Raw genomic sequence first — 26,332 nt, 5'->3', positions numbered from 1 at the left:
TCACTCGAGCCCAGAAGGCCAGGGCTGCAGTGAGCCACGATTATGCCACTGCACTCCAGCCTGGGCAACAGAACGAGACCTTGTCTCAAAAAAAGAAAAAAGGAAAGAAATAATTTGTTACTCGTTTGCATGAATCTGAAGCTTTCTCTATAGCCGTAGCCAATGACACAGTAGCTCTGCAGTGTACTAAGGCAATGTCGTTTCATTTTAGGAAATTTAGAAGTGAGGGGGTGTGAATGAGCTTCTACTTTTCAAACCCAGTAGCAACCTGTGTGTTGGGGCTCTGTGGAGGGAGAACATTTCTGAGACCATCTAGAAGGAAAGTTCCTTATTCTGCAGGATGAAACCACAGCACACAACAGTATAGGTTGAGTTTTGCTTGCTACGGAACAAGGGAGATATCACCCAAGCAATAGAAAGTGTGATTGGCTGTTTGGTGCCTCACAACGAAGACGTCCCCTTCTCCTAGTAGTGATGTATGAAGGGGAGGTGGCTTCCCCATCCTGCTGCTACCTCCAGACCTCTGGGTGGCTGTCTGGGCCTGGAACTCTGGCAGTCCATGGTGGTAGGTAGCCCATAGGCAATGAATACGGTAATTGAGTTGGGAGTGGTGGTTTGGTTTGGTTTGGTTTTGCTTTATCAGTGTTACTGATTGAACACATTGAAAATTTCCCTCTGACCACTGAATAAATCACACCTGGATGTATACTGTAGAGCCTGTGGGCATAGTTTCAAGTCAGTTCTTGGGTGCCTAGTGAAATATATGTATGAGACTGATACAGAATGCCCAGGCTACGGGGGGGAGATCGCACCCGTTTAAACCTTTTTTTTTTTGAGACAGGATCTTGCTCTGTTGCCCAGGCTGGAGTGCAGTGGCATGATCATAGCTCATCACAGCCTCAACTTTCTGGGCTCAAGTGATCCTCCCATCTCAGCTTTCTGAGTAGCTGGGACTATGGGCGTGCACCACAACACCTGGCTAATTTTTTCTATTTTTTGTAGAGATGAGGGTCTCAGTATGTTGCCTAGACTGGTCTCAACTCCTGAGTTCAAGTGATCTTCCTGCCTTGGCTTCCCCAAGTGCTGGGATTATAGATGTGAGCCATCACACCTGGTCTAAACTTCTTTATATGGCTAAGATTAACAAGCTCTAACCTTCAATCGAAGAGCTGATGAATTCTTTAGTCATGCATTTAATCCCTCACTTGGAACCTCTTCTTATACTTTTATTTTGAATGTGATTGGCAGTTCTAAACCTATTTTTCTGGGTCCTTTCCTTAAAGCACAAGTGATGTAGAAAAGTACAGGCATCTTTAGGCTTAACCAGTTCTTATTTTTATGAGAAGATTCAGTCACTGGCTTCTCAGTTAGTGGCTCCTGAAACAGATGCAGGATAGTTTTGTTGCTGTGCCTGAGCTCCAAATAACGGCCTCTGAGATGTGGTTGGGCCACCTAGTAGAACTTCATGGAGAGGTGCTTGAGGCATGTGGGGTTCATGAAGGGTGGTAACATTACAAAGATGAATCAGCATTCAGGAAGACTCTAGGTCTTCTGTGACTGCATAGCCAAATCTGGGCAAATCAGTTCCTCTTCAGATTTACAAAAGGAGCACACATTTCTTGTAACAGTCAAATAATACAAAAATATATAAAGAAAAGTTAACCAGGCGAGGTGGCTCATGCCTGTAATCCCAGCACTTTGGGAGACTGAGGTGGGAGGATCGCTTGAACCCAGGCATTCACGACGAGCCTAGGCAACATAGTGAGGCCTCGTCTCTACAAAGAAAAAAATAATAATTTAAAAAATTAAAAATAATAAAAAGTTTTAAAAAGAAAAATTAACTTTCTCTCCCACTTCCATAACTTCCTTGCCACTCATTCAAACATAATTATATGTTATCAAGCTGCCAGGTGTCGAGGTGGTCAGTTAGGACAATGAACCAAACTGAAAGTACCAATCGTTTCTTCTCTTACTGCAATAGTCCTGGCAAGAGGCAAAGAGGGAAGTGCTGACTCCCCAGGGTTCCATTTTTCCCCATAGGATGGCAACATGTGAAGGTCTGGCAGATGACATGCAGCGCTAGCAGGAGGGAGCCTCAGTGCCCAGAGCTCTGAACTAAAGGCTTTGCCATTTTGTGGACCGAGGGATGGAGGGCCAGGGAGAGAAGGGGAAGGACTACGAGTAGACTGAGTCAGAGCAGAGAAGTTTCTCAGTGGAGACTCTTAGGCTAGGGGGGGTATGAGTCCTGGGCTGTAGTCCTCTCAGCAGCTGCAGTGCAGGGACTGTGCACCACATCTGGTGTGGAGAGGGCAGCTTCCCCCGTGAGGCCTGCTGGGCAGAGCCTTTGTAATGGCCTGTGGTCAGGCCTGAAACATAGCACACAGGATTTGGGCATGGAATCAGATTCCTCACGTAGATGGGATATCTATATATAGTTTTTGTTTTTACAAAAATGGGATTGTACCACTCATTACTCGGCAGTTTACTTTTCTCACTTACTATATCATGGATAACTCCAGGTCACAAAACAGAATTTCACTTTTTTTTCTTTTTTTCGAGACAGAGTCTCACTCTGTTGCCCAGGCTGGAGTGCAGTGGTGCAATCTCGGCTTACCACAACCTCCGCCTCGCAGGTTCAAGCAATTCTCCTGCCCCAGCCTCCCAAGTAGCTGGGATTATAGGCACCCACCACCACGTCCAGCTAATTTTTGTACTTTGAGTAGAGACAGGTTTTCACCATGTTGGCCAGACTGGTCTCGAACTCCTGACCTCAAGTGATCCACTCACCTTGGCCTCCCAAAGTGCTGGGATTACAGGTGTGAGTCACAGCTCCTGGCCTCTTTTTTTTTTTTTTTTTTTTAATGGCTGTATAATGGCTTATAGAATACAAACCAATCCATTCAACAGTTCCCCTTTTGACAGACATTCGGGCTATTTCCAGTCTTTGCCCCAATGAATAACGTCAAAAGTCTGAATTGTATGTATAGCCTATGTACTGAGTCTTTTATTACTTTAGAATATATTCCCAAAAGTGGAATGACTGAACCATTGGATATGTAATTATAATTGTAATCAATGTAAAAGGTGTAACAATCCTCATTCCCATTATGAAAGTGACTTTTACTCTATGGAAACTATATATTGTTGATTTTTTCAATGTTTCCCAACCTAATGAGCAAAATTATATATTGTTTTTACTTTAGCGTGCATTTTCATGGACTGGTGAGACTGAGCATCTTTTCATATCTTTATTAAACATTTGTATTTTTCCTCTGTCAGTTGCCTAATCATATTTTTTATCAGCTTTTTTTCTTCTGCTTGTTTGTTAAATGCCTGTTGGCACATGTCAGTCCTGCTCTGAGAACATCACACTGAGTTGAGATTTAACAAGAGTTAATATGATCCCTTTAAGAAAAATTGTAAAATCAAGTTAATATTTGAAGTGAGCATCCTGTTTTACCCTCCGTTTCTCTTAATCACTTAATATTTAGACTAGGGGAATAAAGGTATGTGTTTTTAACTCCAAAATACCACATTAGAGGAGAGAAGTAGCGGGATTTTCTAGGAATTAGTCTCTAACTCAGAATTCTCATTGGTTAGGAATAAATTACCTTTATCTTCTCATGTAGGTAATATTTGGGGCAGGAACCAAAGGGAGTTTTTGTTTTTGAGACAGGGTCTCACTCTGTTTCCTAGGCTGGAGTGCAGTGGTGCAATCTCGGCTCACTGCAACCTCCCCCTCCCAGGTTCAAGCAATTCTCCTGCCTCAGACTCCCAAGTAGCTGGGCTTACAGGTGCCTGCCACCACACCCAGCTAATTTTTGTATTTTTAGTAGAGATGGGGTTTCACCATATTGGCCAAGCTGGTCTCGAACTCCTGATCTCAAGTGATCTGTTCCTCTTGACCTCCCAAAGTGATGGAATTACAGACGTGAGACACTACACCCAGCCTGAGTTTTTTAAAGTATTAATGTCTTGCTTTACCTCCTTTTCTCCCATTCTTGCAGTTGACTCCTAAGAACACCCTAAACCTTACTGTTTATTGTATCACAAATAACGTCCCATCAATTTTACTGGAATTGATGTCACATAAATTTCAACTGTAGTCTTTAAAGGAGAGGCTAATCTTAACATTGGATAATATGTTTAAAACCATCCCCTCTGTATGGGAAGGGGTATTAGGTGGGAGGTGTTTGCCAGTGGATTAGACCACCTCAACCCCAGCAACTTTCTCATTTAACCTCTGGAATGTTACTCAAATTCTGGTCATGGTGGTATCCACAAGTCTAGGTCCGAAGCCCCAGAAGGAAGGTCAGCGTGTGTACGTAGCTCTCCTGCACCCTCGCTTCCACAGCTTTTGGTTTTTGCTTTTTCTTAATTTTCCTTAGGAAAAACATCTCGTAAAATAATGAAATAGAAGCTAGGAAGTACAGGGGTCCTGTGATGAGAGACTGCAGCTTTAAAGGCATTTCTCTACTTTATTGATTGTTTAGTATGAGATTTGTCAGCTTTCACATGCACTTCGTTCCCTTTGAAACCCCTTTCCTCTCATTGCCCTCCTCCAGATTGGAGACCAGCACTCTGACAAATTGATCCCAAGATCAGAGGGATGAAAGAGAGAAAGATCAAAAGGAAGCAAGGATCACATAGGAAGAGGCATCGCGATGTAGGCACTAGGAAGGCTGGCAGTCAAACATGCTGTCATCTTTAATCCATGGATGCCTCTTAAAGGAAGAGCTTGGTAGTTCAAACGGAAGTGAAAAAATGTTCTGTACATAGATGGATTTGGATATAATTATCTATTTAAGAAAGTAATAAACTAGGCTTGCCCTGGTAGTCATATTGTAATAGAATGCAGATACCTCACTGTGTGTGAATTTGAAATTAAAAAGCAAAGTAAACATGGTGGACTGCTACCATTGCTGCCCTCTCCCCGTCCCTTGCCCACAAAGGAGAGGTGCTGCCTTGTTCCCCCTTCTATTTCAAGGCACTTCTCGGTGGTGACTCAGCCAGAACATTGTCCTCTTAGGTCTGCTGTCTTTTTGCAAAACCAACAAAAAGGTGTATGGATTTTTAAGGGCTCAGACTATAAGTTATATAATGTTGCTACTAAAGAAAGTCTTACTTAGGGCCATCATTTCTGGATTCTTCTGTTCCTCCCAAGTCTAGCTCCCTTTTCATCTATTTAGCCACTTATCCATCAGCAAGCAGTTGTTGCACATCTGCCACGTGCTAGGCACTGAGCACTGGAGGTTCAGAGACAACGACATAGACTCTGCTTGGAAAATATCCGCCGGGTAGTTCAAGACAGCCATGGAAGCCAACTGTCATAGCAAGGACTGGTAAGGGTACAGCTAGGCATATGACACCACAGAGTTACAGAGAAGGGGCATGGAGGGTAGGCCAGGAGGACAACAGAAGGCATTCTGAGCTGACTCAGAGAAATGGGCTGGCCATGAGAAGGGAGAAGCAGATGTGAAGGGAGTAGCAAGAGTGAGGTTAAAGCGAGAAATACAGGCAAGAACCAGATAACAAAGGAAACTGGAAAAGCTGGGAAGCCATCACAGGGCTTTAGGTAGGCGATGTGGCACGATGAGAGCAGTGCTTTAACATCACCTTTGTGACCCTATGAAGCACGGGGCAGAGGAGGGCAGAACAGGGGCTGAGGAAGCAGTGGAGAGCTCCTGAGTCACGTAGATAAGCTCTGATGGAAACCAGAACCAAGGCACTACCAGGAATCAAAGAAAGAGAGGGATTCTTGTGCTGCTGAGGAGGTGAAATCTACAAGCCTGGGTGCCTATTTGGACATGTGAGGTGAGAAAAGGGAGGAGTCTAGAATGGCTGTCTGTCTTCTGGCACGAGCAACTGGGTGGAAAATTGTGTTGTTCCCGGAGACAGAGAATACTAGAAGACAGATTTGGGAGGGGGCTGGGGACGGGATCATTAATTTTGTATCTTATTAAGTATGAAATGCCAGTGAATATATTGAAGTGGATATATCTGTTGGCAGTTGGCTGTTCCAGGCCGAGCACAACAGAGATGTGTGGGCTAGATAGGTTGTCTGGACTCACCAGCGTATGTTGTTGTTGAAGCTATTTATCCATTCAGTAAATATTAAGAGTATATATTCAGGGCTATCTGTGAGCATGCAACCTGCGCACCACACAAGGCCCTGCTCTCAGAAGGACCTCACATTTGATGTAATGCTCTGCTGTGGCTGTCTTGAAATTATCCATTTTTTATCGGGGGGCCCTTGTTTTTATTTTGCACTGGACCCTGAAATTACATAGCCCTGCCTACAATGGCCTGGCACTGGTTGCAATAGTAGGGCTGCAGTGTTGATCAAGACAGGCATGGTTCTTGTCCAGCTTACAGGCTAGCATGGAAAGCAGAGAGTTAAGTAATCAATTATAAAATATGATGAGTTCTGTATTAAGAGAGGGACCAGGCTAAGGGAACACTTATGGAGGGATAGTGATCTAACCCAACCTAACCTAACCTTGGTGGCTGAGGAGTTAGGGAATGAGAGCACCCAGGGAGTATAGTGAGACAGAATCCTAGTCCACAACACCAAAGAAGGGACGGAGAAGTCGAAGAGAGAATGTCCTGGGAGTTAGGAGGGAAACCAGGAGAAGTTGTATCCCTGGTGCCAGGGTTAGGAGACAGTCAGATGCTGTCTGGGAGATCAGAACGATGACATGCCAAAGGGATATAGCAACAAAAGGGCCGTTTGTTGACTCAGGTGACAGTAGCTGGGTGTAGAGGAAGGCAAGAAGTTAATTTACTTCTGTTTGAGGGATCCATGTGAGGTGAGGAAGTAGATAGACCCTGAATGTAGATTATTATCAATTTATGAGGCTTAGGTTCTTAGGAAAGAAAAATGGACTTTTCAAAGGTGGAGTTTGGATTAGGAGAGTATCATCTGTCTGGTTTTGGTTTTGCTTTGATTTTAAACAGAATGCTTTAGCATGGTTTTGTTCTATGGGCAGAGATCCAGTGGAAAGAGAGGTCAGAAATACAGGAGTGGGAGGAACTGACATTGGGAGAACCCCGTGTGGGAAGTGACAGACAGACAAACTCTGGTCAGGAAGAGAAGGTGAAAAGATAGCTGAGGAGCAGTGAATGTCTTGCTGAAGGCCCCTCTTTCCTCTGTAAAATCACCCCATGTGACTTGGTTAAATGAACATCTGCTGCCTTTTAGTTCTTTTCTCTTCCTGCCTCAAATTCAAGGAACAGTTTCTTCTAAGTTCTTTCATCTGCTCTTTTAGTCAGCAAACATTCAGTGGGCCCCTGCTCTGTGACAGGCATGACCTAAGTCTTTGGAGTCACCAGGCCCCTGAGCTCCTGACACTCAGTTCCTAGAGGAGCTGCTTTCATGGCCTGATTGGGCATGCTGGCTCTTCCTAGTCCACGCCTGGGAATTCAACTGCAATTCAGGGGCCGTGCAGAAAAAGAGGAAAAAGTTAAGAGTAGCTTTAGGCAAAATCTTGAAAGAGGAGATTACCTTTGGAATTTATCACATAATAACTTTCACTCCAGCTCCCCGGATTCTCAGGGGCCCTCTAGATCCTGTAAGATTAGGCCCAAACCTAGAATTTCCTGACCCCGCCCCCTTTCAAATTCTCCTGTGTTTCTCCATCCTGTCAAAACTCCTACTCCCTTATTATAGTCATACTCACCTGGTAATTAGAACAAAGACCACTGGAATTAATTCACGCTGATTCGCGAATGGTGGATAACACCTTAGTGGGGGTGGGGTAATAGTGATCGCATTTTCCAAGTGGCTCCTGTTTATAAGAAGGGATCTTTAAACTTGTCATATTTCAGACAGCATAATAAAAGTGATAAGGAGTATTCGAAGAGGCCTCATCTTCTCACAGTCAGTTCCCCTAAACTTTTCCATTTTCTCACAGCTTCCACTGTTGTTTTTTTTGTTTTGTTTTGTTTTGTTTTGTTTTGTTTTGTTTTGCCTAGAGTCATAAGTTCTCTAAAGCCCCTAAGATTTTTGTCATCATTCTTTCCCTTCCTGGATGTACCCCCTACCCTTTCCTGTTTCTATGACAGCAGCAACTAGGGCACAGGTGGTGAGGGGTTGGGGGTGGGGTCATGACAGCTGCAGCCATTTATAGGGATTGTTTCCAAGTCAGGGACTGCCTCTGCATTGGGAGGGAGGGATGCCCAGAGGCCTCTTGGCACAAATAATGCAGCCTCCCTAGAATGAAGAAGGCATCCACTCAGAGCTGAGCTGATCGAAGGCATTTCCCATGTTGGTGGCTCCTCACCGAGAAGCATGTCAGCTCTCAGGTCTCTAGCTCCCTGATGCCTGGGAGCAGTTGGGTTCATATAGAATGCAATTCCCCAAGCCACTTCCATTTGTTGCAGAAATGACAACATTCTGCCACAACCGATCGATAGCTGAAAAGTGGCTGTCAGGAACCACTTTGGAATCAGAAGGTCTGAGAACAGGAGGCACCGCTGGGAATAAGCCCAGGAAAGGTTGCTCATGGTTATCGATCCTGCAGCCTCTCCTGTAGACATCTGCTTCGGGGAATGCTGTTCCCTCAAAAGTCCTTGACTGGGCAATAGTTCTTAGATACATTTTTTTTGGAGTGTATGAGTTTCCTGAGCCTTGAGATGAGTGGTTTTTTTTTGTTGTTGTTGTTGTTGTTGTTGTTTTTTCCTGGACCCAGGATATCACCCTAGAAACTCAACAGTTTAGGCCACACATTCTCAGATTTTGACGTGCTTATGAATCACCAGGGGATCTTATTACAATGCAGATTCTGATACAGTAAGTTGGGTGGAACCTGAGATTCTGCATTTCTCACAAGCTCCCAGGTGAAGTCAATGCTGCTGGCCCACAGGATCATTTGAGTAACAGGGATCTGGAGCTGCACTGTCAAATACATTCAACACTAGCCATGTGTCACTGCTTAAACTTAAAGCTACGTTCATTAAACTTCAATAAAATGAAAAATTCAGTTCCTTGCCTGCACTAACCACAATTTAAGTGCTTAGTACCCACATGTGGCTAGTGCCTGCCATATTGGACTGCACAGACAAAAACATGATCACAGAAGGTGCTGTTGGATAACCCTGGGCTAGAGAAGGACTCTGTTGCATCATTCATTCATTCATCCATCCATCCATTTATTCACTGAGCATTTGTTATGTGCCAAGAAGTATGCGTGGTGCTGGAGCATTGAGGCACACTTCCAACTAGCAGAAAACGTAAACATAAGCTGACTAGAATGCAATGCACTTAAAAGAGAGATGCCTCTCATGTGGTGAGGGATCCAGAGCTGGGAACGGTGAACCCTGCCATGCAAGTGGGAGAACAGAAACATCTCGTGGCATTTCATGTGTGATCTGAACCAAGCAATGGTTGTGACAGAATCGGAGCATTTATGAGATTGGCTACTGACAATGCATTTTCACCATTTCAGGGCCATAATCGTCAGAAATGGAGAAATTATCCCCATGTCTTCAGAATTTACCCCCGAGACGGAGCGCCAGCGACTTCAGTACCTGGTAAGAGTCATCTAGGCTTGGCAGAGGGCAGTGGCATCAGGGATGGCATCGGAGCTGTTCTGGAGGAACATGTTGCTACTGACATGGGAGCAGGCTCACCGCGTTCAAATGACATATGGTATTAACTCCCCCCCCACACACCTTCTGGATCACACATCCTGGCTTCGTGTGTGACGACACACTCCACCTCCGTGAATTTATTATTGTGGCTGATTTTCTCCCATCTGTGACCAATTGAAAACATGGTGTGCTCTGGTTTGTTTTTTTTTCTAATGGCTTCTTATGTACAATGTGAGATGTAGTTTCAAAAAACACAGATACCTTCTTCCATGGCCTGCTACTCACTTTAACTCAAACAGGGAACTTGGTCTGATTCCCGTCGTGAGGAAGAATCTGCCGACATGGCAGCTCTAAGGTCTCTGCAGACACGCCACTACTTCGTGCTCAGATATGAAGTCTTACAGGCCCTTTGGGAAAGGTGCAGGTGTCAGAAAATCTGTTTCTATCCTGAAAGTAAGTTCTCTATGTAGATTATTCTCTTTGGAATGAAATTATGAGCAGACTCAGTTTTCTGGGAAACAGAAGAGACTCACTTCCTTGTCTTCAAATTCCAGGGTCCAAGGGTATTAGGCTTAGAATCTCGGTTTAAAGTGACTCTGGTAATCATCCCAGGTGACTTTGGGGCAGATACCTCTAGGGACTAACCCTGTGAATCGTAGTTCTGTGGATGAAATATTTTCTTGCCAACTGGATTTCTTTGTAGACAACACAGCTAAAGTAGTGCCCCTCTGCTCTTAGGAAAGAATTGATCCAGGCTACTCAAAAAGGACTTTGTTCGCGTCTCTGCATTTCAGTATGTGTGGTCAGGATTTAATTAATTTGGTTGATTTAGAAAGTAACTCTGCACTTTCCCTCCATTCCATGTCTGTGTTTTCGATCGTTTTATTCTATGAACTGTGTCGCTTTAACTACCTATTTGGTGTATAAGATAGCAGGAATCCAAAATTATTGTAAACACAGTACTTCAGTCTTTCACCTACTGTTGCTTTCTAACCTTTGTGGTGGTGTCTTAAGCTGATAAACTTGCAACCACTACTAGGGAATCCAGGCTTCAGACCTCATTGTTTTCTTTGGTGGTCTAGGCCGGTGGAAGGGACCCCACCGCAGCCAACAGATCTTCATTCTGGCCCCAGCTGTGTTACCAGCTGGATAGTTTTGCACAAGTTTCTTAACCTTTCCTGACCTCGGTTTATCACTTGTGAAATGGAGAGCTAGATGATAGGGTCACCAAGGGCCTTTGAGCTGCAAGGGTCCCTCCAAGTAGAATTAATTACAGCTGGCCTTTCTGCCACCTGTCTGACTTTGTCCACTCTATTCCACAAGGCTATCCAAGTGACCTTATTATGCACCTTGTCACTCCCCTGTCTAAAAGCCTTTGGCTCCCCACAATTTACAGGATGCAGACTGCCCTTCTTGGCCGTCCTGAAATCCTGGCCTCTGCCCACATCTCCAGTCCTATCTCAATCTTGCTACCAGCACCACTGCCACCAGGCATCCCATGCTCTAGCCACAGAGAACTACCTTCCATTTCCAGGACATATCATGATTTCTCTGATCTCTCACCCCCATGCCTTTGGAAGTGTGGTCTGCCTGGATGGCCTTGTCTTTCTTTTCTGTCAGGAAAACTCCTTTTCATTCTTTGAGACCCCAGCACAAATGTCACTTCTGCAAAGTGTCCCCTAATCCTCCTAGGGAGTCAGTCCCCAGTGCTTGTACCACAGCATGCACATCCCTGTGGTGTGGCTCTCAGTGTATGGTGTTGCTTGTTCAGGTCTCTCCCTGTCTTCAGACTGAGTTCTAGAGGGCGGGCCACCTACCTTCGTCACCTCATATTGCCAGTATTCAACACAGCCCCTGGCACAGAGGAGATATGGAATCAGTATCTGTTTACTGAATAGAAGATTAAAAACAGGCGGAGCACAGTGGCTCGCGCCTGTAGCACTTTGCAAGGCTGAAGTGGGAGGATCGCTTGAGACCAGGAGTTCAAGACCAGTCTGAGCAACATGGCAAAATGCTGTCTCTACAAAACAAATCCAAAAAAAAAAAAATTAGCCAGGCGTGGTGGTGTGTGCCTGTAGTCCCAGCTACTCAGGAGGCTGAAGTGGGAGGATCTCTTGAGCCCAGGAGGCAGAGGTTGCAGTGAACCGAGACTGCACCACTGCACTCCTGGGGCAGCCGGGGTGACAGAGTGAGACCTTGTCTCTTTAAAAAATATATATATATTAAAAACAATATTCATATTGCCTTCTAGATTATTACCAAACAGTCCTTTCTCTTCTGTGCTCCACCCAAACATTTCACAGCTGGGTATGAAGTCTTTGCCTCCCTTGCCTCTATGATCCCCTATCTTCATCACCTCCCATTGTGTTTTTGTTTCTTGTTTTGAGACAGGGTCTCACTCTGTCGTTCAGTCTAGATTGTAGTAGCACAACCATGGCTTACTGTGGCCTCAACGTTCTAGGCCCAAGCAATCCTCATACCTCAGCCTCCGTTTAGCTAGGACTACAGGTGCGCCACCATGCCTGGCTAATTAGTTTTTTCTTTTGTAGAGATGGGGGTCTCACCATGTTGCCAGGGCTGGTCTTAAACTCCTGGGCTGCAACAGTCCTCTCACCTCAGCCTCCCAAATTGCTGGGGGTTATAAGCGTGAGCCACCATGCACAGCCCACCTCCTGCTCTTTACTGAAACCCATTCCCTATTCAGGTTGCTGTTTTCCTATGACAGGCAATGAATAATAAGTTAACTTTTCGCACTTTCTGTTTTAAAATGATTTCATCTTTTCATGTTACAAGAATGGACCTGGGAGGTTAACTTGGTTGGGGGAAGTATAGGAATGCTGACATTTTCAGATTCCCAAATGTCAGTAGTATATTTCGGGATAGCTGAAATAAGATGCATGTGGCTTCAGATCTCAGCTTTGTCACGTAAGTGTATGTAATTTCCACAGGGAACTTCAATGACTCCCTATTTCTTCATCAGTAATGGGATAGAAAACTTCAGAAGGCCGTGTAAGGACTAACACATGCCGTACTGTTTTGTGACACACAGTACTACTCATTGAGCTATTGTTTGAGGAATTAAAGTCTTACCACTACAAACCTGTCTTCATCTGTCTGGGCTGCTGTAGCAAAATACCATAAACTGGGTAGTTGATAAACAACAGAATTAATTTCTCACAGATTTGGAGGCTGGGAAGTCTAACATCAAGGTGCTGGTAGAGTCAAGGTCTGGTGAGGGCTCTACTTCCTGGTTTGTAGACGACCATCTTTTTTTTAAAAAAAAACAAAAAACAAAAAACAAAAAACTTCACGTGGCAGAAGGAACAAGAATGATCCCTGGAGCCTCTTTCTTTTTTTTTTTTTTTTGAGATGGAGTCTCGCTCTGTCTCCCAGGCTGGAGTGCAGTGGCCAGATCTCAGCTCACTGCAAGCTCTGCCTCCTGGGTTCATGCCATTCTCTTGCCTCAGCCTCCCGAGTAGCTGGGACTACAGGCACCCACCACCACGCCCGGCTAATTTTTTGTATTTTTAGTAGAGATGGGGTTTTACCATGTTAGCCAGGATGATCTTGATCTCCTGACCTCCTGATCTGCCCACCTCGGCCTCCCGAAGTGCTGGGATTATAGGCGTGAGCCACCATGCCCAGCCTTGGAGCCTATTTTATAAGGGCACTAATCCCATTTATGAGGGCTCTACCCTCATGACCTAATCACTTCCCAAAGGCCCCACATCTAAATACCATCACACTGGGGATCTGGCTTCAACATGTGAGTTTTAGGGAGATACATTCAGTCTGTAGCAAAAATCCCACTGGCCTGCAAACCAGGATAATTTTTTTCTTGTTTTTATTTAAGAACCATTTCTAACACTGCTAAGATTAATGCATAATTTGGTGTCGCTCTTGAACACTCAGTGTGGACACTATTAATTCACAGAACCGAATCTAATGTCTGAATTTTTAAAAGGTGAGAATGCTGTCCATATCCCTTTTAATCCTTACTCCTAAATCAAATGGGTTGCTCCAGTTTATAACTAAAAACATTTCTTCTCAGACATCAGGAGTTTAAATGATCAGAACATAAAATACCCTGAGTTAGAATACTCATAGCATAAAATAATCTAATGGTGAAATCTTTATGGTAAAATATTTGAGGGAATTAGAGATTAACAGTGTAAAATCTTGAAAATAGTATTGGCCAGGCACAGTGGCTCACACCTGTAATCCTAGCACTTTGAGAGGCCAAGGTGGGCAGATCACAAGGTCAGGAGTTCGAGACCAGCCTGGCCAACATGGTGAAACCCCGTCTCTACTAAAAATACCAAAAAAATTTAGCTGGGTGTGGTGGCATGCACCTGTAATCCCCGCTACTCAAGAGGCTGAGGCAGGAGAATTGCTTGAACCCAGGAGGCGGAGGTTGCAGTAAGCCAAGATCGTGCCACTGCAACTCCAGCCTGGGCAACAGAGCAAGACTCTACCTTGGTGGGGAGAGGGATGGAGAAAATAGTATCAACTTTGAGTGGAAAATAGGAGTGTGATGTGGATTTCTCCCAGCCCAGCCCAGTCATGAGTCATGTGACCTCTAGCTTCCCCTCACACTATGTCTCTGAATCTCCTTTCTTCCTGAATGAAATGGGTAGCAATACTTCCTTTCAGGTACTCATAGCATGCTCAGAAATTAAAATGAAAAGTAATTGCATGGTAATATAAAATACAGTATACTGTGTTATAATTTTAAATGCATGTAATCCTACTGATTCATTATTTTAAACATTCATTCCTTTGACTGATTACAAAATAGTTCAGTACAATGATAGTTGTATCATCTTCTTTATGGGGCCTCACCAGTTAGTAGTCACTGAAAAATAAACAGTGTATTCCTTCTTCTTAGGCCAAATCAAATTTTATTTTTAGGGTGTATGAAGAAACATCTATGATCGAGTCATTTAAACTTCCGGGTCCCTAGCCACTTGCATTGAGCAGATGTCTGCTGTCCGGGTCTGTTTGACTTGTAGAAATGGTTAATGCTTTTCTTGCTAGTGGAGAAGGTGATCAGAGTCCTTTCTACATGAAGCATTTTGATCCACATCGAAGAGGAATGTTCAGTGTTCTTGGTATGCACAGTCTGGACATTCGGGGATTATAGAACTGGAAGCAGATTATAAGATGATGGATGTGGCAGGCACATTAATTTTGTTTGGTCTTGCATTCTGACCTCAGAGGGCCCTTCATGCGGCTCTCTGGGTAATGTGAACTTTGTTTCATAGATTCCCAGGCAGGGTGATTAATTGAGCAGGCTTGAGGGTTTGACGTGTTCACACGGAATGTGGCAGGTGTGTGATGAGGAGTTCAAGGGACGGGCACGCCTGCCCCAGTGCCAGGGAGAGCTGATGATCCTCAGTCGTGACTAACCTTTGCTCTTCTGTTGCTGGGTTTTGTTTCTAATGTTTCCAGGGTGGTTGAAATAAAATATTTAAGGGGCTTCACCAAGCAGGACAGAATGTTTTGGTAGAGTCAAGGCTCTGATAGGAGGGAAGAGGCTCTGGGTGATGGACATTTCACAACAGATTGTACTGCTCTGATGCTGTGACCCCAAGGAAATCACCCCTACCTTTGCTTCAGGTCACAGCCAGAAATGGATTTCCCTCAGGAGACCTCCAAAGCCCTGAGGTTTGAGAGTGATAGTTTTCCCTCCATTCTGCCGAGACATATTTATAAACGCTGATTTGATTACATTAAGATGTGCCAGTGTCATCATATCTTCAAATAACGTCCTTCTGTCCTTGCAGAATAATCCAAGTTTGCAGCTGTGTCTCATCAAGGGCAATGTATAGAAGAGATGAACATGGGTTTCAAGTACACATTTGATGAACACAAGTGCAACATTATCCGAGGTGATTTCTTGCGATGTCCTTGGAACTACCCCCAGCTCTCAACGCCGAGCCGGGTTCTGTTTGTCTACTGTTTCCCTGGTGCTGCTTGGCTCTCTGGGATTTTTCCTGCTCAAGAATTATCTCCAGAGAAGTATTCCTTAAGCCTGAACCTGCTCTGAAGACAGGAGGCTATAACTGGGGAGGTTCAAGTGTGCTGGTGGGTCAAAATGACAGGTACACCACCTTGTCATCCCACCTAACCTTGAGAGCAGGTGGCTAAACCCGGCAAGCCTGGCTTTATTCAAAAAGAGACAGTTTCACCATCTCTCTGCTTTGCTCCTTAGGAGAATGTCTGAGTCATTTAAAAAATCCACTCCAGTCCCACCTCCTTCCTCATTTAACCCCTTTTAGTAAAACGGCATATGAGGTTCAAATTTTCTCATTATAAAATGGCAAACTAAAAGCTATTGTGGCATTTTTTTCTATTTACAGTAGGTTCCCTGGATCATATAGAAATTTAAATGTGAACTTCTTTTAAAATCTTCATAAACGAGGCAGAATTTTATTCATATTCAGTTCTGTAATAGTTTATACATACAAGCTCGGTTCTTGTTACTTTGAGATTTTTGACAACAAATTAAGACCCAGAGTTCTTTATGAAAGAATCCAACCTATACATATTTGGATCTCAGCCATTTCACATTTTTTCTTCATTTTTTTAAACCCAAACCAAGCTATTCTATTCCTCACTGTAAATCAGGCAGCCAGCCTTGGCTCTGGAAAAGCTGTCTCATTTGACTGCTAGCGTGACCGTTAGTGATCACCAGTGGCTTGGCTGACATTATTCATTTCATTTCATTCTTGACCTTAGACTTTCCAGCTTGATAAATCATCTTGAATTGCAAGGCTTCCAATCCGCTTCTCATATAATCTGATGAGATTTTCCCCCTCTAAGGGCAAGAAAAAGGAGAGATTACTCAATTAAAAAAAAAAAAGATTTGTATTATACACGGAAAATTCTCATTTCGATTGCTTTCTCTCAAATGCTGTGAAGTCTGAACATTTAAAAAATTAATTAATGTATAAGTTTTAGGCAGAGGATTCTAGTTTTTAGAGAACTTTACAAACTATTTTCTATCATGGAATCTGCCATCTCATTTATCTTATTTAACAGGAGTATTCTTATTTTCCACATTCTGCTGATGGGGTGGAAATTGGAACAACTCCTTTGAAAGAGTTTGGCAGTCTCCCTAAAGTTGAAAGTGCTGTGGTCCAGCAGTGTTACTCCTAAGTGTGTACCTAACAGAAATGTGTACGAATGTTCACCAAAAGACCAGAGCGTGCATAGCAGCACTGTTTGTAATAGCTTAAATGGGAAACTATCTGAATGCCCTTGGAGACTAGAATGGGTAAATAAATAATGAAATAGTCACAGGATGGAATTAACGTACAGCACGGAGAATGAGCAAGTTGCAATTACACACAACATGTGTAATTTCGCAGACTTAATACCTAGCAAAGAGGGCATTCTGTGGGATTTCAGATGAAGCACAGAAACAGACAGGACCAGTCTTGCAGTCGGAATAGTGCCCCTTTGGGGCAGTGGTAGTGATTGGATGGGGTCCTGATGATGGGGTGCTGGTCCCAGGATGCTGGTAATGTTCTGTTGCTTGATCTGGATGCCAGCTACACAGGTGTGTTCAATTTGTGAAACTTCATCAGCTTGTATGCATATGAGAAGAGCACTTTACCACATATAATTCACTGAAAAGTTTCAGTAGTTTCGCTTTATTTAACTCTATGTATCCTTTCTTTAACTGCACATTACCCTTTGCAGGAGGGGCCATCTTTGGTGCCGATGTCTGCACTCCTGCCTCCTCTCTGCCCCACTCTCTTCTCTCCTAGGAGTACCTTCAAGTGCCGTGCTGTCTCCCACTTCTCTGCCTTTGCTGTGGCCGCACTTGCCCCCAGAGCTCTTGCCTGACCAACTCTTAAGCTCTTTTGCAGATTCTCTCTGATCCTCTTCAGTGTGTGACCCACTCCATTCCTTAGTCCCTGCGAATGGCTCCATTTCTGCCTGTAAGCCGTCCTCAGCCTCCCTCACTGGTGTGTGTGAGCTCTGAGCAGAGGGGCCTCTTTTTGTGTTCTTTGAGCCCCAAACCCTTAGCCCCTGATACTTAGCCTATGTAAGGGCTGAAATGTTAGTTGCATGAATTCCATTTGTCTGGATACCCAAAGCCCTGGGACAGTCTCCTTGGCTGACACTACTCACTGGCCAGCTGACCACAAAGCAACAGGAAAACGAAAATGGTCAAAAGGAGGAAGAAAATGAGGAAGCATTTTGTATTCCCTAGCTTGCAATTTGGAGTAACCTCAAAGTCCCATCTTTGTGTCCACTGCAAGGCTGGTGCTCCGCCCTCCGCTGGAGCCCTGGTCACCTTAGACTCCTCCCATAACCAGGTCTAGTTTCCCTCCCTGGGGTCTGAGTTCCCTGCTTCCGGCTACTCTTTTCTCCTTGCCCTGCTGAGGTGCTCAAAACTCTCCCTGAGCCCAGGAAGGTGGAGCTGGGGGCCATATGCTCTAGAGTGAGACAGCCTTGGGTTCAGGTTGCTCACCTACTCTAGACTTCTGGCCTCCATCTTCCCTAGTGAGAGGCTTACTGGAAGGTTCTGGAAGGTGCCTTTTCTTCAGGCTTGTTCCCTGCTGTTATGCCTCCATCCGTCAGGTACTCAGAGACTTTCTTTGGGATGGAGTTGTTGTATTTTTCCACAGTGCAAACTCATCTCCCTTCTCTTCCTTTGAAACCAGTTTCTGCTCAGGACTAGAGAGGAGAGTGGCCATAAAAAGATATCCAATTCCCCTATTCCAACTCTGGTGTCCTGCCCTGACACAGTCGGTTATTCCAGCATCCTTTCCTGAGAGGTGTCCTTGTTCCTGGCCAGATATAACCATGTTTGTAAGTTTCCTTTTTTTAGCTGCTCAGATCTCTAAGTGACAAGGATATGTCCTATTCTCTTTTTAACAAACCTGTGCTCTTTGGAGTCCCTAAGAGTCTTGGTTACCTGCCTTTGGTCTTGCTAGGGCAGAGGTTATCAAGCTTTCTCCCCCAGGTGATATTTGTGGCACACACATGAATTTGGGGTATACCTCCACCCTCTCCCCTCATTTAGTAGCATTCTGTTGTGTTTCCTTGAAGGAAAACCTCAAAATTTAGGGTTAAAATGGAGGTACAAGAAGAGATCCTTTTTTTCTTTTTTATCGCAGGGTGGGCTGGTACACTTTAAATTGCATTTTAAGGTTGGGCGTGGTGGCTCATGCCTGTAATTCCAGCACTTTGGGAGACCAAGGCGGGTGGATCACCTGAGGTCAGGAGGTTAAGACCAGCCCGGCCAACATGGTGAAACCCCATCTTTACTAAAGATACCAAAATTAGCCAGGCATGGTGGCACATGCCTGTAGTCCCAGCTACTCAGGAGGCTGAGGTGGGAGAATCACTTGAACCCAGGAGGCTGACATTGCAGTAAGCCAGGATTGCATCACTGCACTCCAGCCTGGGCAACAGAGTGAGAATCCATCTCAAAAAATAATAATAATAATAATAATTGCATTTTAATATCAACTGCTAATTTATAGGTTTCTCATCTGCAGGCTTATTAAGTAAAGAAGAGACATAGCATTATTATTTAGATATTCTTAGGATTTGTAAAATAACATTACGGGATTTAAAAAACCACATGCAGCCATACATATGTGTTTTTATGGGAAGACATCTATCAATTTATAAGAAGCTAACTAAATCCAAACTACGTGGGTCCAGGATGGTTTTTATACAATATGGGCCGCAGTTTTAACTTTTTCAAAAGATTGAAGGCTGTGTTATTTTATAGTTTAAATAATCACTAAGTTGTGATTGTGTAGAGCAGGTCAGAATGTTCTGCATTCATTCTGCTAGCAAATACTTATTTAGCACCTTTACTATGTTGGGTGCTATGCTAGGCACTGGAGTGTAGCTAAGGTTTTAATAATGATGAACACATGGCCGGGCATGGTGGCTCATGCCTCTAATCCCAGCACTTTGGGAGGCTGAGGCAGGCAGATCACCTGAGACCAGGAGATCGAGACCAGCCTGGTCAACACGGCAAAATCCTGTCTCTACTAAAAATACAAAAATCAGCCGGACATGGTGGTGTGCACCTGTAATCCCAGCTACTCAGGAGGCTGAGGCAGGAGAATCGCTTGAGCCCAGGAGGCGGAGGTTGCGGTGAGCTGAGATCACACCACTGCACTCTAGCCTGGGCAACAGAGCAAGACTGTCTCAAAAAATAAAAATAAAAAAATTAAAATGATGAACACATTTAAGTGTAGCTGGTATTCTCATATACCCAATGGCTTATATGACTAACTTACGTCACTATGCAGGTGTTTCTAACATAAATAAATCCAAATAACATCACCAAAGAGAAAAGGTCAGAATGTATCCAGCATATCAGATAAATAAGGAATGTTTAGGAGACTATCCAGAATTTTTATTTTGCTGACAGAAGTGGGATGTTAATGTGAGTTTGCCCCTCTTGGATTTGGTCCACAATTTTAATAGACCAACATCCCTTTGAAATGTGGCTTGGGAAGGGGCATTAATCATGTATATATATTTATGAACTGCTCAGTTATGGACAATGGGGAGTAACAATACCAAAATTGTCCATGCATCTTGTAAGTTTAAAGTTAGGAAATCGACCGGGCATGGTGGCTCACACCTGTAATCCCAGCACTTTGGGAGGCCGAGGCAGGTGAATCACCTGAGGTTAGGAGTTCTAGACCAGCCTGGTCAACATAGTGAAACCCTGTCTCTACTAAAAATACAAAAATTTGCTGGGCATGGTGGTGTGCACCTGTAACCCTAACTACTCGGGAGGCTGAGGCAGGAGAATCGCTTGAACCCAGGAGGCGGAGGTTTCAGTGAGCCAAGATTGTGCCCTTGCACTCCAGCCTGAGTGACAAGAGTGAAACTCTGTCTCAAAGAAAAAAGTCAGGAAATCATTAGCAAACTGTCAAATTCCTGCCCCAACACTTTACAGACTTTGGGCTTATTGCTTATGGTAAATTCAAAGTGAAATCATTTTAAAGACTCAGGTCTCCAGAATGCTGACTTGAGCAATGCTTCCAGAGGCACAGACCAGTACAAATGAAGTAATTCTAGCCAGTCATGGTCACCTGAATTCTGGGCAGGCCCTAAGAAGTTTCCAAATCCCCAAGTTGTTTGGCCACTCTGCTTTTGCCGACAAAACATATCTGTGCTGGCCTGATGGGAATCTGCAGCTTCCACATCCCCACGTTGGAGCCAGGTCCCTGCCCTGGTTGCCTCTTCTCCAGGATTTTGACTTTCCCTAAAATTATTAGAACAAGAAGCAGTAACGCTTTTCTCAACAATCTTTTAAAACTTGCTTTAAACACTGGGTTCTCAAAAAACTAAGTTTTAGAGGGTTTTCTTTTCAAATGAAAGTAATCTGTGTCCAATGGTCAAAATATCCATGATTATGGGTACATTAAAAAGAAAACCCTCAGATAACCTTTTTTAATATTTTGGTGACTGTACATGTGTAAACATGTGTGCATATAAGACTATATAGACTTTTATGATTGCACAAAAAGATAGACTAACAAGCATAAATGTTTTCCTCTGAAAATCAACAGGTTTTTACAAATTGTGTGCAGCCATGTATTTTAGCATCTCATTTTTCATTAAGCAACCATATGTTTGCTCTGTTTGTACCAAGTTCTTGAGATGAGTTCTTTTAACACCATTAACTCCATAGGGTTTGACATATGCAACAGCAGTAAGTATTGAATGTGCTGGTAAGGAGGTGGGCGGTGATTTTTTAAAAAAGAGAGAGTGGCAAAAATACATCACAGGTACACATGGTGTACTTATAAATTATATGGTAAGCATGATTATGACAGAAAATGAATCATGCCACCTGTGCTGTGTCAGTTAGCAAGAGGGAAGAAAAATTAGAAGGATGGAGAAATCTAAGAGTGTGGCATCAGTATCAGTTGGGGAGCAAGTATGACAGTATTTCCTCAGAACTAAGTCACCTGTTTGCTTTTTAACATATCTGAATTTTCTATTTGATTTTTGCTGCCAGCCAGGGGACAGACATGACATGTCATCTCCTGGACATACGTGAACATCAAAAGGGCAGACACCTGCAGGGATGGAAAAGATTTCCTCACCCATCACAAGGTCCCCCATAACAAAAGACAAGATAAACAAGAGAAAACCTTACAAATCTCTTTAAGTTTTACATGACACAGGAGACTTTATGAGAAATTGAAGACCTAAAGAAATAGGTAAACTTGTATATTTTTATGCTTAAGTTTGAGGAAGACTGGACAGTCATGGAGAAATATAATTGGATAAAATGGGTATGATCTAATGGGAACAAACTGGGGAGAATTTAGCAAGGCTCTTTGTTCAGATTCTTCTGTATCCCTGTGTCTTCAGAGTTAGAGATGTTTCTTTCCTCTGGATATGGGGAGGGCACCTCTGGAATGAGAATCCTGTGACCTGCTTCAGGGGAGAGGGACGAGGGGAAGTTGAGAGACTTTCCTGTTGCTGCTGTTTCCTCAAATGCCAAGGTGCCATATTTTGGGGTAGAATGACCTGAGTACCATCACACCAAACTTTTGTGGGATGGGTGTCCAGCAGCTTGGAAGAAAATCCTGCAGAGAAATGTGAAGGGCTTGTTAAGCATCACTGGATCCAACTAATTGTGCGGAGGAGTTTGAGGAGGTGTGAATCAGACTTGTTTAGCCACATTCCTGAAGTGGGAGTCAGAAGTAAGCTGGCTCTAGATCATTGCAAAGCAGGCTTAAGAACTTCCGCACCCCTGGCTTTGAGGCTTCCAGTGCTGTGTGGATTATTTAAAAAATGCTGCGTCACTGTGCTCTCATGAAACACACAACACTTCTGTGTGGAAAATTATGAAAATTCATGATTCAGAGTTGAAAAATGATGAGAGCAGCTGGATTCTAAATGTAAAAGTTTTTGAAACCTTAGCCAACATACTTCACTTCTATATCCCTGATTAAATATGTCCAATAGATAATAAAAATGTGTCTAGGTCTCAGTTGTTACGAAAAGGATAAAATTAAAATTTGAAATGTGAAGAAAGAATTATATATATTTTAATTGGCATCTTTTTTTTATTTCCTAGAAGTAATAAAATGATGATGCATCTCATGACATATATGTTTGATGAAATATCATAGCCTGTTGTTATCCTGGGAGAAAGCAAGCAGTTTGTGGAAATCATGAAAGGCTCTGTGTGTGAAGGTGCCTCAGAGCGACACAATGTTTAAGACCCTTTCAAACCTGCACATCCTCAGAGGGAGAGGTTAGGTGGCCCCTGCAGTTATCAAAGCTGTTAAGGAGTTCCCAACTAACCCGCAGACATCTGCTTCAACAGATCTTCTGATACAGCCGCCCAGGCAAATGGATACCAGCCAAAAACAGCCCAAGTGTCCCTGGTTTAAAGCACCATCAAAGGGCCCACTCATCCTCCTGTTAGGAGGCAAAGAGCCTGAAATCTCCACACTTACCCTTGTATGGGGAGAAGAGATTTCTTACCCATTCATGGCTGATGCCCCTATAACAAAAGACAGATTAACAAGAGAAAAGCAAACAAATTGATTTAATATAAGCTTATGTCACACAGATGTCTTCAGAAATAAAGCCCCAAGGAGACAGGGCAAACTGTATTTTTAGGGACAGTCATACAGAAGTTTGATCAAAGGACAAAAGAGTGTGATCTAATGGTAATAAACTCAAGAGTAGGGGTATTTATCAAGGCCTGTTTGTTCAGCGTCATCTTGGCATCCCTGTGTGGTATTTCTTTCCTCTGGGTATGGTGCAGTGCCCCTCTGGAATCGGGTCTTAATGATCTGTTTTCAGGGGAAGGTCAGCTAGGTCTCATGGCTTGCTTTAGAGGAGGAGTAAGGGGAATTCTTCCTAGTTTCTATGGCCTGCTTCTAGTTTCCTCAAATGCCCAGGTACCACTATTTGAGGTAGTGTGTCCTGAACACGCATCACCTTCTTAGACACAGGGTTTGTTAAGAAATGTGCTCAGGAATGTCCTTTGGATTCTTACCTATTTGTTAATAATACATATGTAATGCCACATATCTGTATTTACACACACAGAGAGCCTTAGTCTGTTTGGTGCTGCTATAACAATACTACAGGCTGAGTAATTTATAAAGAACAAAATTTATCACAGTCCTGGGGTCTAGGAAGCCCCCAGGATCAAGACACCAGTATCTGGTAAGGGCTTTGTTGCTCTGTTTTCACATGGCAGAAGGGGGAAGGGCAAGAGAGTGAACTCCCTCTCACCAGCCCTTTTTCATAGCAGCATTAATTCACAAGGGCTCTACCTTCATGGACTAAACACCTCCCAAAAGGCCTGCCTCCCAACATTATTGCATTAGGGGTTAAATTGCCAACACATGAATTTTAGGAGACACATTCAGACCATAACATGTCCATTTGTATACAGATGGTTCCCAACTGACTTTTTTTTTTTGAAATCAGGGCAGCCTTCATTTTACAAAACAGAATGAAAGTGACGCTACCTTTTTTTAACTTTCTGATGTTGTGAAAGCAATATGCATTCAGTAGAAATCATACTTCAAATTGATTTTGAATTTTGATATTTTCCCAGGCTAGGGATATGTGGTATGATACTCCCCTGTGATGCTGCGCAGTTGCAGTGAGCCAGCAGCTCCTAGTCAACCACACAATCATGAGGGTAAACAACCTCCACTCTACAGTGGACTATGTTGCCAGATGATTTTGCCCAACTGTACACTAATGTAAGTGTTCTGAGCACATTTAAGGTAGGCCAGGCTAAGCTCTGGTCAGTAGGCTAGTTGTATGAAATGCATTTTGACTTACAATATTTTCAGGTTCTGATGGGTTTATTGGGATGTAACCCCACTGTAAGCAGAGGAGCATCTGTATACATATGTATGTCTTCTACAAAGATCTGTGCATATATGACCCAGCACTCACAAGTTCATGCACACACACATATTGTTTGAAGACCTACTTTTTTACACTTAACGCAACTCTGTGTCGTTGCATATTCTCTATAGTGTCATTGTAAGTGACACCATAGAATTCTCTTGTTTGGGTTTAGGCTAGTTTATTTAATGAGTTATTCGTTCAATGATTTCTTCTAGTTATTTAATGTTATAAATGTCAGAGATATCCTTGTGCCCATACCGTGTGTGGCTCTGTGTGTGTGAGTTCTTTTAACAAGGTTTACTGATTCAGCCTCTGCATGGTCTAAGTGCAAAGGATCACAGGCCTCTTATGGCCCCTTTACTATCTTTTGTTAAAATGTGTGTGTAGGTTAAAGGTCCAACATATGGTTAGGATGAGGGTTATAACCATGATATTAAGCTCAGGCTCAAGATCCACCCAGTCTTGGGTGAATGACCTTGGGCTGGGTCTTAACCTCTCCAGGATGTAGTTTTCTTATTCGTCAATCGAGTCTATGACTGATGCTTTGTGAAATTGTTGGGGAGTAAGATCAGGTGTATCAAGTGTCTGGTATGGGGCTGGCACATGGTAACCCCTAAGCCCATGTTAGTCCAGCTTGGGTAGTGGTTCGTATTCTTGCTGATACAATCTCAAAGTTCTGAAACATCATAAAGGGCTTATAACAGATGCTGCTGTCCATTGATCACTTATGCCTTTGTTCCTTAATTTTCACGGGTGGACCAAGATAAAAGAGGAATAAAATAGTATGTACCCAGTAGGCATGACTAGCTTCATGGGCCTGCGACTTGTGTGGTCGCACAGGGTGCTATGCTTAGTTTAATGCTCTGCTGTTCCTGTCTTGAAATTCTTAATTTTGAACACAGGCTTCCTCTTTCTGTTTTTCACTGGGCCCCACAAATGATGTAGCCAGTGTTGCCTGTAAGATTGTTAAGGCAATCTTAGAGTGAAATGAGAACTCACAAAGCACTGAGTGTAGTACTCAGGATATAATAGGACTCAATAATCATTAGGTGACTATAATAATTTTTTGTAAGCAGAAACAACTAAGATAAGTATATTAATAGACATTACATGAAAACAGCAGTGTGAGGTATATAATTAATCTCATTTACAGATAAACTGAGGCCCAAGAAATTAAATAACCTGCTAAAACCACATTGCTTATGAAGGCAGAGCTTGGATTCACACCCAAATTCGTCTCACCCAAAGCACCACTGTTGACCTGACCTATTAAGTGTTAGTTGCCTTCATTCCTTCCCAGGAGAACCTCTCTGTAAAACCTTGTATTTAAGCTTACTTGATACCCATCGGTACCGCAAGCGTTACTCCCAGCAGGATTTTCAGAACCCCTCAGAGTGATCCAGAACGTCCGCCAGACCTGGAAACTGTTGAGGCTACAGCAAACGGGAAGCACAGTTCTCCTGCTCACCCTTAGTCACCCTGTCTCATCCCATCCTGTCCTGTCCCCAAGCCTGCCTAGAATTACTTGCTCAGAGTTCCATATCTGGGCATATATGACCAGCCCGGTGACAATATAGCTTGCTTCCTTTGGTTCCTGAAAAACTTAGCATCGGATGACTCATATCTAACTAATACCTCCAGACCTTCATGAGAATCAGTGGGAGATCCACTGGCATTGCGTCCTGGCAAAGTAGCTGTAGGAGATGCCTACGACCCATACACTGAGGACCTGACCATCTGCCTGGTGGCAGGGATCCCTTGCTTTCCTACAGTGCCAGGCTGTGATTTGCTCTGCCCACTCTTTTCCCTGCCAGAAAAGAGAGAAGATCCATTCCACCACGCTGCT

The 26,332-nt window shown here is 43.5% G+C and overlaps 1 protein-coding gene across 4 annotated transcripts in view; it reads left to right on the top strand.

Annotated features, from left to right (window-relative positions):
* PPM1H (protein phosphatase, Mg2+/Mn2+ dependent 1H) overlaps window positions 1-26,332 on the top strand; it is a 288,361-nt gene that overhangs the window by 185,069 nt on the left and 76,960 nt on the right. For all 4 annotated transcript variants that reach the window (XR_004176102.1, XR_004176103.1, XM_003906709.5 and 1 more), the window contains exon 5: window positions 9,447-9,531. Coding sequence is in view for 2 of the 4 variants with exons in the window: in XM_003906709.5 (XP_003906758.2) it covers window positions 9,447-9,531 (85 nt within the window). In the remaining 2 variants the exon portion in view is untranslated. The remainder of the gene's footprint in view (window positions 1-9,446; window positions 9,532-26,332) is intronic.

Source organism: Papio anubis, chromosome 9 (genome assembly GCF_008728515.1).
Source record: "Papio anubis isolate 15944 chromosome 9, Panubis1.0, whole genome shotgun sequence".
Taxonomy (NCBI): Eukaryota; Metazoa; Chordata; class Mammalia; order Primates; family Cercopithecidae; genus Papio; species Papio anubis.
Note: the sequence above shows the minus strand (reverse complement) of the source record. Positions and strands in the feature narration are given on the sequence as shown.